This window comes from Pezoporus wallicus, unplaced genomic scaffold (genome assembly GCF_028554395.1).
Source record: "Pezoporus wallicus isolate ANWC-B61680 ecotype Strahan unplaced genomic scaffold, APGP_CSIRO_Pwel_v1 contig_10389, whole genome shotgun sequence".
Lineage (NCBI taxonomy): Eukaryota > Metazoa > Chordata > Aves > Psittaciformes > Psittacidae > Pezoporus > Pezoporus wallicus.
In genome coordinates this window covers 128179-142412 of record NW_026637666.1, presented here as the reverse complement: position 1 = coordinate 142412, position 14234 = coordinate 128179, and the positions used below count along the sequence as shown (strand labels likewise).

The 14234-nt window shown below is 43.4% G+C and overlaps 1 protein-coding gene across 8 annotated transcripts in view; it reads right to left on the bottom strand.

Annotated features, from left to right (window-relative positions):
- Positions 1 to 204: 204 nt before the first annotated feature.
- Positions 205 to 14234, bottom strand: part of TPST1 (tyrosylprotein sulfotransferase 1) — a 49663-nt gene continuing 35633 nt past the window's right edge. For 5 of the 8 annotated variants that reach the window (XR_008971930.1, XR_008971928.1, XR_008971927.1 and 2 more), the window contains exons 4-7: positions 4509 to 4559; positions 2657 to 2732; positions 1592 to 1639; positions 205 to 366 (exon numbers count right to left, since the gene is read on the bottom strand). Coding sequence is in view for 2 of the 8 variants with exons in the window: in XM_057407097.1 (XP_057263080.1) it covers positions 1635 to 1641; positions 2716 to 2732; positions 4509 to 4559 (75 nt within the window). In the remaining 6 variants the exon portion in view is untranslated. Of the gene's footprint in view, positions 367 to 1591; positions 1642 to 2634; positions 2733 to 4508; positions 4560 to 14234 lie in introns of all 8 variants that reach the window. The other 3 variants (XR_008971926.1, XM_057407097.1, XM_057407098.1) reach the window with 3 other exon arrangements.

Sequence of the window (14234 nt, the reverse complement as noted above, 5' to 3'; positions counted from 1 at the left end):
GTTAGGACAAGCACAGACCACTCTTTTGAAAGCTTCACACATGAAAAACCAAATTGATGCAGGAAAGCAAACAGCTGAAGCCGAAGGTTTGTCATGAAGACAATAGCAACTTGAGACAAGCATTGCTTGGAATCTTCTCAACCGAAAACCCCCGAGTGGTGTGACTGTAACACGGTTCTACTTTACCATTGGTGAGTTCTGTGGAGCAGGTTTACATGGGCCACAACAGCAACATCTTGAACAAAAACAGTATGAAAGAAAGGGAGGAGAACACCGAGAGGAAAGCAGGCCCCGAGCAGCGCGTGTCCCTGATGGCAGCGGGACCGTCCTGGTGGCAGCACCTCCAGTGCAAAGGCTGCGTCTTTTCTAAAGAGAAAGAAAGTTATGTTTGAGCTTTCAGTGTGATTGATAGAGGATAGATTGATAGTCTGGTTTATATCCCTGACACCCTTCCCTAATTAGAAAGACTGCAGCTTTATGAGTAATCGCTGCTCTTTCAGTAGGTAAAGTCACAGCCACTAAAACGTTCCTGTAAGGAATCTGGCTGCTTTTCAAGCATATTTAGATATAATATATTCATGTATATATATGAATATATCTCATGAATTTGCACTTACACTCAAAATACATGTGGAAGTGGGCTGCATCTACACGCTGAAAGTGTGTCTCTCATGAGAATGTACCACTGGTAGTTACTGCTGGGAAGTTAAAGTGGTTTCTTGGAAACTGCACAGCAGCTTTAGATGGGAATATTGTAGTTCTAAATACATTTGTCAAAGAGCAAAGTGGCAAAGTGAAGTAGATGGTTTAGTCATTTTAACATTGATTACACAACAAGCCTATGGGTTCTCTATTGATTCCAGAATGAATGCCTGCAGTTAGGCTTTAGAGAACTTTTATATCCATTATTTCTAATTGGGATGATGCTTTGGGCTATATTTAGGTCTATAGACTGCTATATTTATGGCCACCTATTAAATATCAATGCTGGATGGTATCTGCATGGCATGTTGCTTTTGGCTATACTTAAAACTGGATGCATTGTGCCCATTTTACCACCTTTTGTTGTCAAGTTCAAACATTTGGTAGCACAGTGGACAAGTAAAAACCCTGCTTTAATACAGTGACTCTTGCACCATTCAGTCACTAACTAGCCTGGAGTCTCCCACGTGCTCTGCCCAATCTTGCTGCCTTTATTTCAGCAACGAAAATGCAGGTTATTGCCAGTGCTGGCTCTGGGACATTCTGAAAGCACCTTACACAAATCAGCTCCTCTTTAGCAGCTTCCTCTATCCATAAAGGACAATTTAAAAATGAAAGCCAAAGCTGGTTAAGAGGCACCTTGAAGGTTTCACCACTGTGTTGTGATGAGCCGTGTAGAACTGCAGTGTGAAGCATAAAGCACACAGGCTATGCTGCTGTAGCTCTCACCACCTGAACTTACCTTAATGTTACTCTCCCCAGTTCTGAACCAAGATCCGTATCTCTGGGTTCTGTACCCCAGCAGCTTATATGGAGCTACACAGCTTAAAGAAAATCACCTGAACTGCATCAAGAGCAGCAAATGAGCAGGACTGCAAGCTCTTATTACCTGCTGTGCAAGGAACATCCATGGTAGCTTCTATTCCATAGGTTCAGTCTGTCAGGTAAATAATAACATGAAATTAGCTATTTTATATTAGAGGAAAAAAATATTATCAGCAGCACCAGTGTTTGTACTCAAAACCCTCTGGCTCTTTAGTTACATTTGAGCTTTAGTTAATTTGATCTTTAGTATAATAGTAAAGAGCGTCACTGTCAGCATCAGTTCCAGTGTCGGGTTTTATGGCTTAAGCACTACTCTTTTCCTATTTTACAAAGCTTATTTTTGCTCTTTAGATGACCTTTGGATAAATCTGCTCAGAGCTTGGTCAGTGCTGCAAGCACACCCAGCCAACTGTAAAAATCCACCTCCTGAAATGTAGCCGAGTCCCGTTTTGAAGCCTCCCTCGCATACGGATTGGAAGAGGACGTTCACTACTAGCAGTGGACCAAGTTCTTGTGCTGTATCACAAGATAAGTGGCAAATACAAACAGTGTAATTTAACCAATGGATCCTGTAGGCAGCCCATAAGCTCTTTTATTTTGCTCGCACACTATCTGAACAGTGTGCTCAACGTTAAAGACAGCTCATCTCCCTGACTGCCCCCAACTCCTCAGCAATACTTCATCTCCTGTTCTGGCATAGCCTGTCCTTGCAGCCGGCCTGCTGCAACTTCAGCTGCAACGCTGTAGGTGGATAACCTTCAACCAACCACGATGATTGCATTTGGAAGCATTACAAATGACTGCAGCCCGCTTTCCCAGTACAATTTGCTGACAACCATCACTTCCAAGCAGCACACATTTAAACAGCTGCCTTGCCGTTAAGCTGCACAGAGTGGAGAGTGAACAACGCTGTGAGCAACAGCACATTTAGCTGCGTGGTGCCAGGTTCTTAATGGTTTTCTATTAGCTGAGCACGGCTTGCAAAGCATGAGCACTGACTGTTCAAAGGGTGAGAGCAGGCAAACATCCAGTATAAAGAGCAAAGCCCACGTAAGAGATCACACAAAGCTTTATCAGAAAGAACTGGTGTCCACAGCATAAAGTTACATTCTGAAAACATGAGACAGACACTACAGCTATTCGACTTCACTGATCCATGTTCATTTTATCTTGCCACGAGACTTCCCTTCTACTGTCTTCTTTGGCTGGAACAGAAGAAACCAATTTTCCTTTTTAATCAATTCAGTTTCGTTTTAATGAACTGAGTAAGTAAAAACCTCTTTGCATGTGGTAGGTGCTCCTGTGTGTTCTTCAATCCCTACAGCTCACACCAGTCAAAGAACCCTTTCCTAACACTGGGGATTGGAAGCCCATCAGGTGGCTTTATTGTTGGGGGGGGTTTGTTCCTTTGTAAAGCAAAGGCATTGCAAATCTTTTTAGTTTTGAGAGGCTGCTTACACCTACATTTGAAATAAACTTGTGGGCTATGAGAAAGGATGGGAAATCAAGTGGAAATACAAAGTACTGCAAGCAGAGAGCCAAGGCTGGAGGCAGAGTGCCCCTAGCAATGCTTTCTCTCCTAATTGCAGCACCTGTGGTGCTCCTGTATATGCACAAGGAGTTGAAAAAACCCCAAAACAACAAAAAAAAACAAGTATTTTTCTACTCAGCTTTATATGAGACAGTGACAGATGAACCACTTCCTGCTGCTTCTATCCAAGCACAATGTGGAGAGCGCTTTAGATGGCATTTAGACATTTACCATCAATTATACAGCCTACAAAAACTGGTATTTTTATGAGGCTCGTTGAGCAGCTCTTACCCAAGAAAACAAAACCAATTGTTTCTTATTCCTATAAAATGGTTCCTTTAAGCAATAAAACACAAATATCTTGTTCTTTCCCTGACAAGGGAAGTGAAAGGATTTGCTCCTTGTCTGGATCATCTGCTCTGATTTTTCACGGCTGGATTAGTGGAGCTTACATCTGCAAGGGAGGGAGCACTGATGTCATTACACACTGAAGAGGGGAATAAAATGAAACGCACAGAGAAACCCCTCAGTACACTGAAGGGGAGCGCTCCACCAGGCAGCTCCGCAGAACAAGTCCATCTCCTGTGCTCCAGTACCTTCCAGTACCTGTGCCTGTAAATGGGTTTGTGATTACAGCCCCAAACCCTTCCATGATGCTACATGAGGGAAGGGCATGAGGCTGGAAGCACGCCTCCCGCACTCACACAGCTGGGGGAAGGCATCAGGGGATCCTGCAGCTGGAGAGCTCCATGGTAAGGATTTTGCTTTGTCAGCCGCTGTTGCAAAGGTCCCTTAGGGAGCTGGTGACAATTCAGAGCATTTGAAAGGTGCCAGATTAGGAACTGTAAATACCTTCACAGAGTGGTCTGGGTTGGAGGGCACCTTAAAGCTCATCCAGTTCCAAACCCCCTGCCATGTGCAGGGACCCCTTCCACTAGAGCAGCTTGCTCCAAGCCCCTGTGTCCAACCTGGCCTTGAACACTGCCAGGGATGGGGCACCCCTGGAATCCAAAGTTCAACAGTTCACTTGATTATTACACCATCACTAGCCATGGCTGAACTGGTTTTGCTTGGTTTGTCTCCTACAGTAGCATTTCTTTCTTTAAAGACTGCTGCCTGGTCTGTATTTGCTTTAAGCCTTTCCATGCAAGGCAACAAAAGATAAAGCTTCTCTACAAAGAACAAACTTTGTGGTCTGGTCTACACAAAAGAGAGTCCTTGAGTTTCACAGCAGTATTTATTCAGCTCAGGTTTATAAGCACACAGGAGTTACACTTGAACTCACAACAGGGTTGGGGCTGCTGGTGCAAGAGCACTGCAGATGCCATCTCACGGGTGAGCTATTCTGTGATCAATCACAATCACATGTATGAAGGAGTGCTTTATACAGACTGGTTGCACACTAACTTGCCACTACACCTGCAAAAAGCAAATTAACCCAATACTGTACCTGTGGCACTTCTTTAAGAAAGTCAGGGAGCTGAAATTCACCTTTATAGACCTGGAAAACAGGAAACAAGAGGTAACTTAAAGCCAGCATTCAGCGCTGTTTGAAACGGTAAAGAACTTGTTAAGGGGGAAAGATTCTTTTGGGTCATTAGGATCTAATTGAGTAATTAGGGTAATTGGGTAATTAGGATCTAACCAGATCTACCTGAACTGAGCACAATCTGGTTCTAAAAGCTGACTTTATTGACGAGGCTTGGCCGGCTGAAGCTGTATGACCAGTACCGAGCTTGCTCTGTGCTCAACACTCCCACCTTGTTTGCATTAAAAGGTAAAACTATGTAACTCATACATTTCAAGCTTAAGTAAATCCTGTGTAAGCCATTCACTATGCTTTTAGAAAAACAGGATGATGAACTACACCGGGAGTCACTCGCTACCACGTCAAACTTGAGGCTTACATGTGATAAATCTGTTGTTTCGCATTTTAGCACCCTCACTTATATAATATATACTATATAAAATCCCTTTAACTACAATTCAACTCAACAAATGCCCCATAACGCAATTTTTCTGACCTGCTACCGTATTCATTACATACAAAACATGTATCAATGCCACAAACAGGAGCATCCCACTTGAACAACTGATCCCACGGTGCTGTGCTGTCGAAGGAAAGCTCTGTCAGATGTGATACAGTTCATCGAGACAACGCGACTACAGTCGGTGTGAGAATGTTAACAACTTACCTTGCAGTGATGCTGAAATGGCCACTCGGGAGCGTCAGCATCTCCTTCTTACCCTGTCTTACACATACCGATCCCTTTATTCCACATACAATTTGGTGTGATTTTCAGGTAACAGGGAAGTTCATACATTTGCTTTCATCTTCAAGACACACAGATACCACTATAACGGTATCAGATGTATTATATATCATCTCAGATATATATATATTATAACAGTACAGCTGTATTACTAGCAATTTCCCCCAAGCACTGTGTGTCAGACCTTGAGTCACTCAGCACAGACACTGTGTGAGATCAGACGCCCAAATCCTTCCCACACAGCTGTACACACACATCCACAATCCCCAGCTCCTGGAGGGATGGATAAGCCTCCAGGTTGCTTTATTATTTTCATACCATTTAGCCATTAATTTGCTTTTCATCTATTGCACTGGGGAAAAAAGATATATATAAATGAATAAAATCAGTGGGATAATCCTTTCCTATTTGGACTTGGTGATTGGTGTAGGTCCCTTCCAACTGGAAGAGACTATTCTATTCCATACTAATATACATACAGACTTTATGTCTTCATATATGAGTGCAGAAGAGCCCCACCACTCAGCAGGGCTGTCACTGTGATGATTGTGAATTTCTGCAATGACTGCCCCCTCACTACTGCCTCACCTCAGAGTTTGTCGCTCCACAAGTTCCAGTCTTACACAGCATAACATTAATCCTGAACCAACGCTGTTTGGAGACAGAGCAAGTGAGAAATGCCCTCAAACACCCCAACAGGCACAGCAAGCTTCCCACTACCTGGCCAACCAGGCAACAAATTGGCAAGCTGCTGTCTTCTCTCTAGAGGATACTTCTTAAGAGCTGTTTGCTTCCGAGATCAAACTGGAAGACATTCCAAACAGGGGGGAAAACAAGTACACACAATGGAAATGGGGCTGCTCTAAAGCCTCGCTCACAGTTGCACTCCCTGGCTTGCAAACGGCACCAAAGGAAGATGGTTCAGGAAGTCAAGGGATGCTGGTTAGCAATCCCCATTTTCCCCACTTCCCTACGAAGAGATGACCAGAACATGAGGACGTTTTGTCCATCTACAGCCATGGCCTTGGCCTGCAGCTGAGTCAGCTCTGGATTTCCTGTCTCGCCCCACAACAGGCTGCAGCATTAAACCTGTGACTCATGTGCAGTGGACTGAGGAGCTGGCAGTCCTCACTGCTCTTCATCACTAGGCTAAACACATCCAAACAACAAGGCTTCACTAAGTCCCAACATGAGAGTAGGAACGACTCCACACTGCAGAACCCCGCTCCTTCCGATAGGCTGTGGTTTAGATCAAAGAGAAAGGCTGATTCAAACTGATAGGCACAGCTCTCATTTATATTTAGCCAGAGGGGACTGTCATTCCCATGGAAACCCTAATGAAAGCCACACCAGTCAGGACTTCAGTGTGTGGCTCACTGGAGCCTGGATATACCATCAGTATTTATACATAAAGGCAAGTATTTCATGTTTTCAGCTCTTAACCAAGCCATTCAAATGCAGGCTGTGTTCTAGAGAGCAGAAATGGAGCTTACAAATCAGCAATATCAGCACCGAAACAAATGCTGCAGAACAACCTAGACAAGGCTCACCAGAAGAAAACCCCACCATTTTATTATCTTTATGAGACTGGTGCTGATATTGGAAGAAAGAGATAGCCTTCCTCACCATTCCTAGCAAACCACTACAGTCAGTATCTGGGAATTCTCCAAAGGAGCTAACACTGATGATGATGGTGGGTACGTCGTGACTGATTCAGAACCAGAGTGACAAAACCCATGGTTGTCTCTCTGGAAGCCTCCTCCTTTCCTTCTCCTGCAACTACGACATGCTCTAGCTTTCACACACATACATTCAGACCTGTATGTGTGTCTGCTCTAGAAGCTTTACCCACTGTGATGCCCTCTGCAAGAACAGCATTTACTCCTAATAGACATGGACCTAAGAGCGGTTGGCCAAGGGTATTCATCCATCAGCAATGCTAATGTCATAGCCTGGAAAGAAAATGTTTTGGGGGCACTTGCTATTATCGTCACATGAAACATCACAATTTACACACCACAGTTTACAAAGGCAAACCTAACCAGTGGCAGGCCCACCAAGATCAGGTTTAACACACTGATTTTGGTTCAGAACTGACATTACCTAGAACACTGGTTTTGTCGAGATCGAGACTGCATGCAAACTGGCTTAAAGCAGTTCCAAACCCAGCAAGTGGTCCTTTGGAATCAAAACCCAGCCATCAACTGCAATCCAGAAATTCCAAAAACAATGACTCCAGCAGCAGCCAAAGCAATTGAGAGGTTTCAGATTCAGAATTCTTTCCTGACCAATTCCTAAGTCGAAACCCCGTTATCCAGAGAGCAGGAGCAGAGGCAGAAGCAGGACATTGGAATGATTTCCAGTCTAAGCAAGAATTCGTTAAAATAGAGCAGAAATGGTGTTTACCATTGCTAAGGGAATTATTTTGCGAGTCCAAAGGGATTTCTAGAGGGAGGAGGAATCTTAAGCCTGTGTCAGTTTGTTGTTCAGTGCTGGCAGTGTTCTATTCAAACAACAAAGCACATTCGTATAAGCCAAACTAAACGCATAGTATTTGCAGAGAGAGATCAGAAAACAAGTCCCACATGCAGCTGGCTGAGAAAACCCTTCTAAAGGGGTTTCTCAAGGAAAACTTTGGAGCAAAAGTGTAACTCAGAAGTGTAACCTAGAATTCAGCTTCATAGAAGATCAAAGCACTCCTTTTCACCCACTTTCAAGCCTGGTTTAGATAGGGTCACATCATACTGGGTCAGTTGTAGTATGTGGAGATTATGGGTCTTTTTGTCTGCAAGTTTTCTTGCAGGTACGTGGGCTTGGCAGACTTTCAAAACATCAAATGGCAGAGTACAAGGCCAGAAGTGTTTAATTGTTAAAGGGAAAGAAAGGGAACACTGGCAAAAAGAGAGCAGAGCCCCTTCTAGAAACAGCCCTTTACCACACAGTACCTGCAGGTACATCCTGCTCTTTCAGACTTCCCTTGGCTTTTAAGGCAGCTCACAAGGCTTACACGATTCCTCACCTCTTTGTTGTAACTGCCAAGCAAGGGGACTTCTGAGATGTAAATCTAACACAGACAGCAAGATTTTAGACTGGGCTATGAATGTCCGCCAAAAGGCAGCTTGCAACCATACCTTTGTGTTTTGTTTGTTAATAATCCTATTTGCCACATTGATTGTATATGAAAAGCCCACTGAAGAGGGTGTTAAACAAATCTAAAGGACACTGAGGAAGTCTGTGCTGTTGGTGGAAATGACAGAGACGAAATAAACCCTGCAATATCAGAAAATGCCCATGAAGCCCAATGCTTTTATGCTTAACTTATGCAGTGTAAGCAGAGATGCACGGCCTCGAGCAGCCTGTCATTACAGCATACCTCAATTATGCATCTTTGACAGCGCAAGTAATGATTCTCATGCATCGGTATAAATATACTTCACACTCTTTACCATAGATTGTTTCTGTCTCCAAAACCCCAAATATAAAATCCCGACATCAGGACTGTCATGGATGTCTCTAGTCTTAACAGCAGGAGACATTTCCTCACAATTTAAAACAGGCACGGAACAGGAGTCAGTAGAGCTGGTTTATTCCTCTGGATGTTACTGCAGAGGATACCATCAACAGACTATAACCAGAGATAGAGAACAGCTTTTGGATGTGATTAGAAGCAGCCACACATATTTAAACAGTCATGATGAAAACCATAGCTTTTTCTACACGGTTCTATACACTTCCGTCCCTCAACCTCTCCAGGGCAAGGAACTTCATGAAGAAGTTAAAAGAAATGACTAGAATACGTATTCCAGGCATACAAATTCATTTAGTGGGGGAAGTACGCGCCAAAGAAAATCTGATGTAATATGTTACAGATGTGAGAGGAAACCACTTAGCCAATCATAACATAACAATAAGCCAGTTTCTACTGGGCATAAGTCAGAGTCTTCCAGTTATGAGCTGTTCTCCACTTTTGGTACATGCTGTTAAACTGCTGACATACGCTTTTACTGACTCACAATATTGATAAGGACATATCGGGCACGTCTAACATGGGAGTGATTCTACTTATGTAATTCATCATATAGTGATGGGGCTACCAGTGCAGAAAGCTTAATAATTTTCTGCATCACTTGCAGATGGAAACGCCGTAGTTACAGGATGGTGTTCTCCTTTATGTTCAGGATGTAGAATATGTTAAAACTCTAGGGGAGGAAGAAAAGTAGTCAGTTGTGTATCTGTAAGGAAGGGACTCCTGCAATCACTACAATACAATGAAGAGACCAGCAACAGGCTTAGAAGGAAAACACAAGATGACCCGATTCTGCAGTCATTGAATAACTAAAAGTTGCCTCTTGAGGAGGTTGCATGCAGAGATCTGCTGCATCGTGCAATACTATTCAGACCTTGTTCTCTCTGCTCTGCGTTCCTTAAACCGAGACAAGATAAAGTTACATGCCATAAAAGAGGATATTGCCAGGGTTAACATAAAGCAGATAAACAAGAAGTTAATGGCTTTGTTATTGAAAACATCAGGAAATTCTGTTATACTCATGTTGGATTTGTACTCCACCAGTGCAGATACTGCCAGAGTCTTATTTCATAACACCACACAGCACTTGGAGAGCAGTGTAAGAAGAGATGAGGTTAGCTTCAAACACTGGTATTTCCTGAAACAAAAGCAGAACTAAGGTGACAGAAACACACACAGTGGTTGCATCTTTTTCTGTGCTGTGCTACAGTGGCATGGAAACCCAACCTAACCATTCCGGTGCCCCAGGCAGGTAGCACTCAAGTGAAAAACCCAAAACTTAGCAGAGAGCACTGTTTTCATTGCATTACCTAGGAGCACATAGAAATTCTAACTCAAGCCCTGTACTGGAGCTGGTGAGGATCGTCATTTTGCTTCCAGACTGAACAAAAAGGATTGTTTAACCCATACATAACCTGTACATTAACCTGTACAGTCACCAGCAGAGGGACAGCAAAGGAGAAAAGAAGAAGAAACAAGAACGGGACTGAACTGCTTGGAAAGGTACGGGGAAGCTAATGTTCTGCATCACAGTAGCCATTCCTTTCTGGTTTTCTTCATTATTAGCCCTTGATTTAGGCACCTTTACATTGTCAGTTCTTAACTTCAGGACTAACAGCAGCATCTTAACAGTGAAAATACTGCTCAGCAATGACAAGTCCGATTTGTAGTCATTACAAAGAAGCCATAGACTTTGCTCAGTGCAGTCGGTGCAGCTCTAGACACAGCATTTAAGCACATTTCAGAACAGACATGGGGCAGTTTAAAGCTTGTAATTTTCTTAAGTTATCTTCTACAACTGGGCAATGCACAGGCTTCTGCTCATAAAATACTGACCCCTCTGCACTCAATAGAAGCTGTTTTGCAGCCTGAAAATGAATTTCATGTTCTCCTTATCTTTATGCAATGCACTAGATGACACAACGTTGTTCCATCTTTAGGTGGAGCCGGAATCTCCCTTGCCAGTAATTTCAGTGGTGCTGGCCTTCCACCCTGTTGTTGCAACTTCCACAATCAATTTAAGCCAGCATTTACGTAACCCCCACAAAACTGAACACCCCACACACACACCAAACCAACCCATCAGTCTTTCCCCCTTAAAGCTACTTTGTGTGCCAGACAAAACCAATTCCCTTCACAGAATCACAGAATGGTTTGGGTTGGAAACGACCTTAAGTTCATCCACTTCCAACCCCCCTGCCATGGGCAGGGACACCTCACACTAAACCATGCCACCTAAGGCTTCATATAACCTGGCCGTGAACACCACCAGGGATGGAGCATTCACAACCTCCCTGGGCAGCCCATTCCAGTGCCTCACCACCCTAACAGGAAAAAACTTTTTCCTTATATCCAATCTAAACTTCCCCTGTTTCAGTTTTAACCCGTTACCCCTTGTCCTGTCACTACAGTCCCTAATGAAGAGTCCCTCCCCAGCATCCCTATAGGCCCCCTTCAGATACTGGAAGCTGCTCTGAGGTCTCCACGCAGCCTTCTCTTCTCCAGGCTGAACAGCCCCAACTTCCTCAGCCTGTCTTCATACAGGAGGTGCTCCAGTCCCCTGATCATCTGAAGTGCTAGCTCAAGCCATTTGAAAGGGACTAAGAAACTATGATGGTATCAGAGCAGCAAGTGTCAGATAACTCAATGTTATCCCCCGTGAGTCACTGCAAGGGTTACTGTGCTACCACAATACAGCTCAGTTTCAGAAGTTGAAACTTTCTCTGTTTTCAATGCATAAAATTCAAGTTCTGTGTTAAATTTAAAAGTTCTCCGAGACCACAAACAAGAATACAACAGGACAGCTTCCAAACACAAAGTGAAGCAATAAATGCTTACAAGCAAGGTTTGTATGTACTTATTATGCACTGAAGAGGAACTTTGGAAAGATTTTATTTGGACAGCTTCATCTTCAACATACCACAAACTCTGCACAAAACTCTGTGCAAGACTATCCAAGGTGAAGAAATGTAAGAAGAAAGCAAGAACAAAAGTAGGGCTATATTAATGCACAAAGTCACCAGCTCAGAGCATGCAGTAACGCACTTCCCAAGTGCCACTTCATAAAGGCTGGAAAAATCCAGACCAATAAATGCTGAAAAACCTTAAAGTAAATGCCCTCTTCATCAAGAGGCAGCAGCAAGCAATAAACCAGTATGGATTCATGAACAAAAAGGGGCAAATCCACATGCAGCACATGCTATCCCTGATAGGCAAAACCAACACATCCCAGTTCCCTCTCGCCCTCTTCTCCCTTCCCTCTCACCCCCCTTTACCCCAAACACCTTAAAGTGTTTTGAAACATTTGGGAATGGGGGGCAGATAAAACCAAATAAAGCTGTGGGGAAAACAAACCAAAGTGTGTTTGAGACACGAGTCAGCTCCCACTGATCACCAGCCAGAGGATCAGTTATGTCAAAACGCACTTGGTCTGAGATCAAGCTCAGCAGCCAGCATTTTGGCCATTGACTACGTGAGCTGCATGCTGGCCAGAGAGCCTGGCACTTGTAGAGAGGGTGATGAGCCTGCTGCCCTATTAAGTAACCTAAGCAACAAACTGCTCTGGGAGCTGGGAAGCCTTAAATCTTGAAACCCTAGGAAGTGAGGCCATCAGCGTTTCCGTAGTCACAGGGAAAGAGGATGGTCTGAGCAGGGATTTGCTGGGAACCAGCTGGGAGGAAACAAAGCAAAGTGACTTGGGGGGGGAATTCAAGCCATCCAAATGAAAGCTCCAACACTAATTCAAGCTGTCACAGGCTCCTTGGGGTACATGACATCTTGTTTCTCCATTTTCAAAAGTAAGAGTGCCAGTTTTGAAGGTTAGCCATCCTTAGTCCTTTGGGAGTTTTGGGTTTTAGTCTTAATTCAGGACATCACCCTCACTTTAGCTCTACAAACCATATATGCAAAAGGAATTTTGTAAAGAAACAAGAGACCAGGAAAATACATACTGGGTAAAAATAAATACCAAAATTAAAATGCTACCTTGGGCTGTAAAACTATTGAATTAGAATATCAGTCAAAGGAAGCATTGCACTATTTGGACCAGCTATCGTAACAGTAACCTCCAGTTTTTCCACAGCTGGTTTAACATGAGTAAATAAACTGATCATGCTTCAATGCAAACGATGCACTTTAGCCTTCCAAATTAGGTTTCAACTTGTTTAAAGGTGTTTGTGGCTTTATTACCTGAATTTCTCTCTTGCATTTTTGAACTGAAACAGGTTTCAAGAAGCCACCCAACAGTAAGCAACTGAGATCCAGACTTTTACACCTCAGACTGAGCTTGCCATGCATAGAAGGCATGGCATTAGAGGCATAAGAAAGGTCACCCTACTGCAGAAATGTACTTTAATTGTGTCAGGAAGAGATAACCAACCTTAAACCACTGCAACAGAATACAAATCTGGACCCTGTCACTGTTCTATACCACATACAGGTAGGTGCACGAGGATTTCATTTTCAAGGCTCCATGAAGTAGCACTGAAGACTTCTTTTTTTTGTTTTAAGGGGGTTGAATTGGGTACAGAAAAGTTAGTTTGTGAGCTTCTTTAAAAGAAGTAGCATCAGGAAACCCACACAATGCTAACCACTACCCCTGCCAGAAAAGGTGGGTTACCTTTTCCATGCTGAGCTAACAACTATTAAAACAGCCGACCTGTCTTCCCTTAATACGCACAATCGGGTACTCAGGCTTCTAAGAAGAAAGCATGCAAAAGTGTTTGGAGACTTCCCCAAAAGCCTTTTTTCCCCCCCTCCATCAGTATTTAGCTCAGCAGCATACGAACCAGGGGGGTTTAATACTGGAGGCTAGTGGAAGACAGTCCTTTTTAATGGTTTAATTCAATTTTTCCAATGATTACTTTGCCGCAGCAGCAAAAGGCACCTTCTTTTAATCAAGTATACATTCTCCAAAGAACATAGGAATTAATTACTTTTATTTCAAACAAAGGTAACGAGCTTTCCAATGGATACCTCCGGGGATAAACAGCTCTATAGCCTAACTACTCACATTCCAAGATTAAGTTCAGGCTCAAATCCTTAAGTTTAGGTTAATCAGCACCAGACTTCCCTCCATCTTTCGTTTGCTTCTACAAAGGACAGCAAAGAATTGGAAAAATGTGCCATTTTGATCATCTTGAGCCATTTTCCATGGGTCACTTTTCCAATTCTACCAAGTATTTGGGGTGTAATTTTGTGAAAGAGCTTCTGCCAGCCCTCATGTATAAAAAGCTGAGCTCATCAGGCAAGTTTGATGCTCGGGTGAGAAAGCTGCTTTTTCCACTACTAACTAGTTCCCCAACTATCTGGACAGCTCTCAAGAGGTTTAGTTACCTACACCAAAGAACACAGCTCAAGCCTGGGGTTGGGGTAAAGG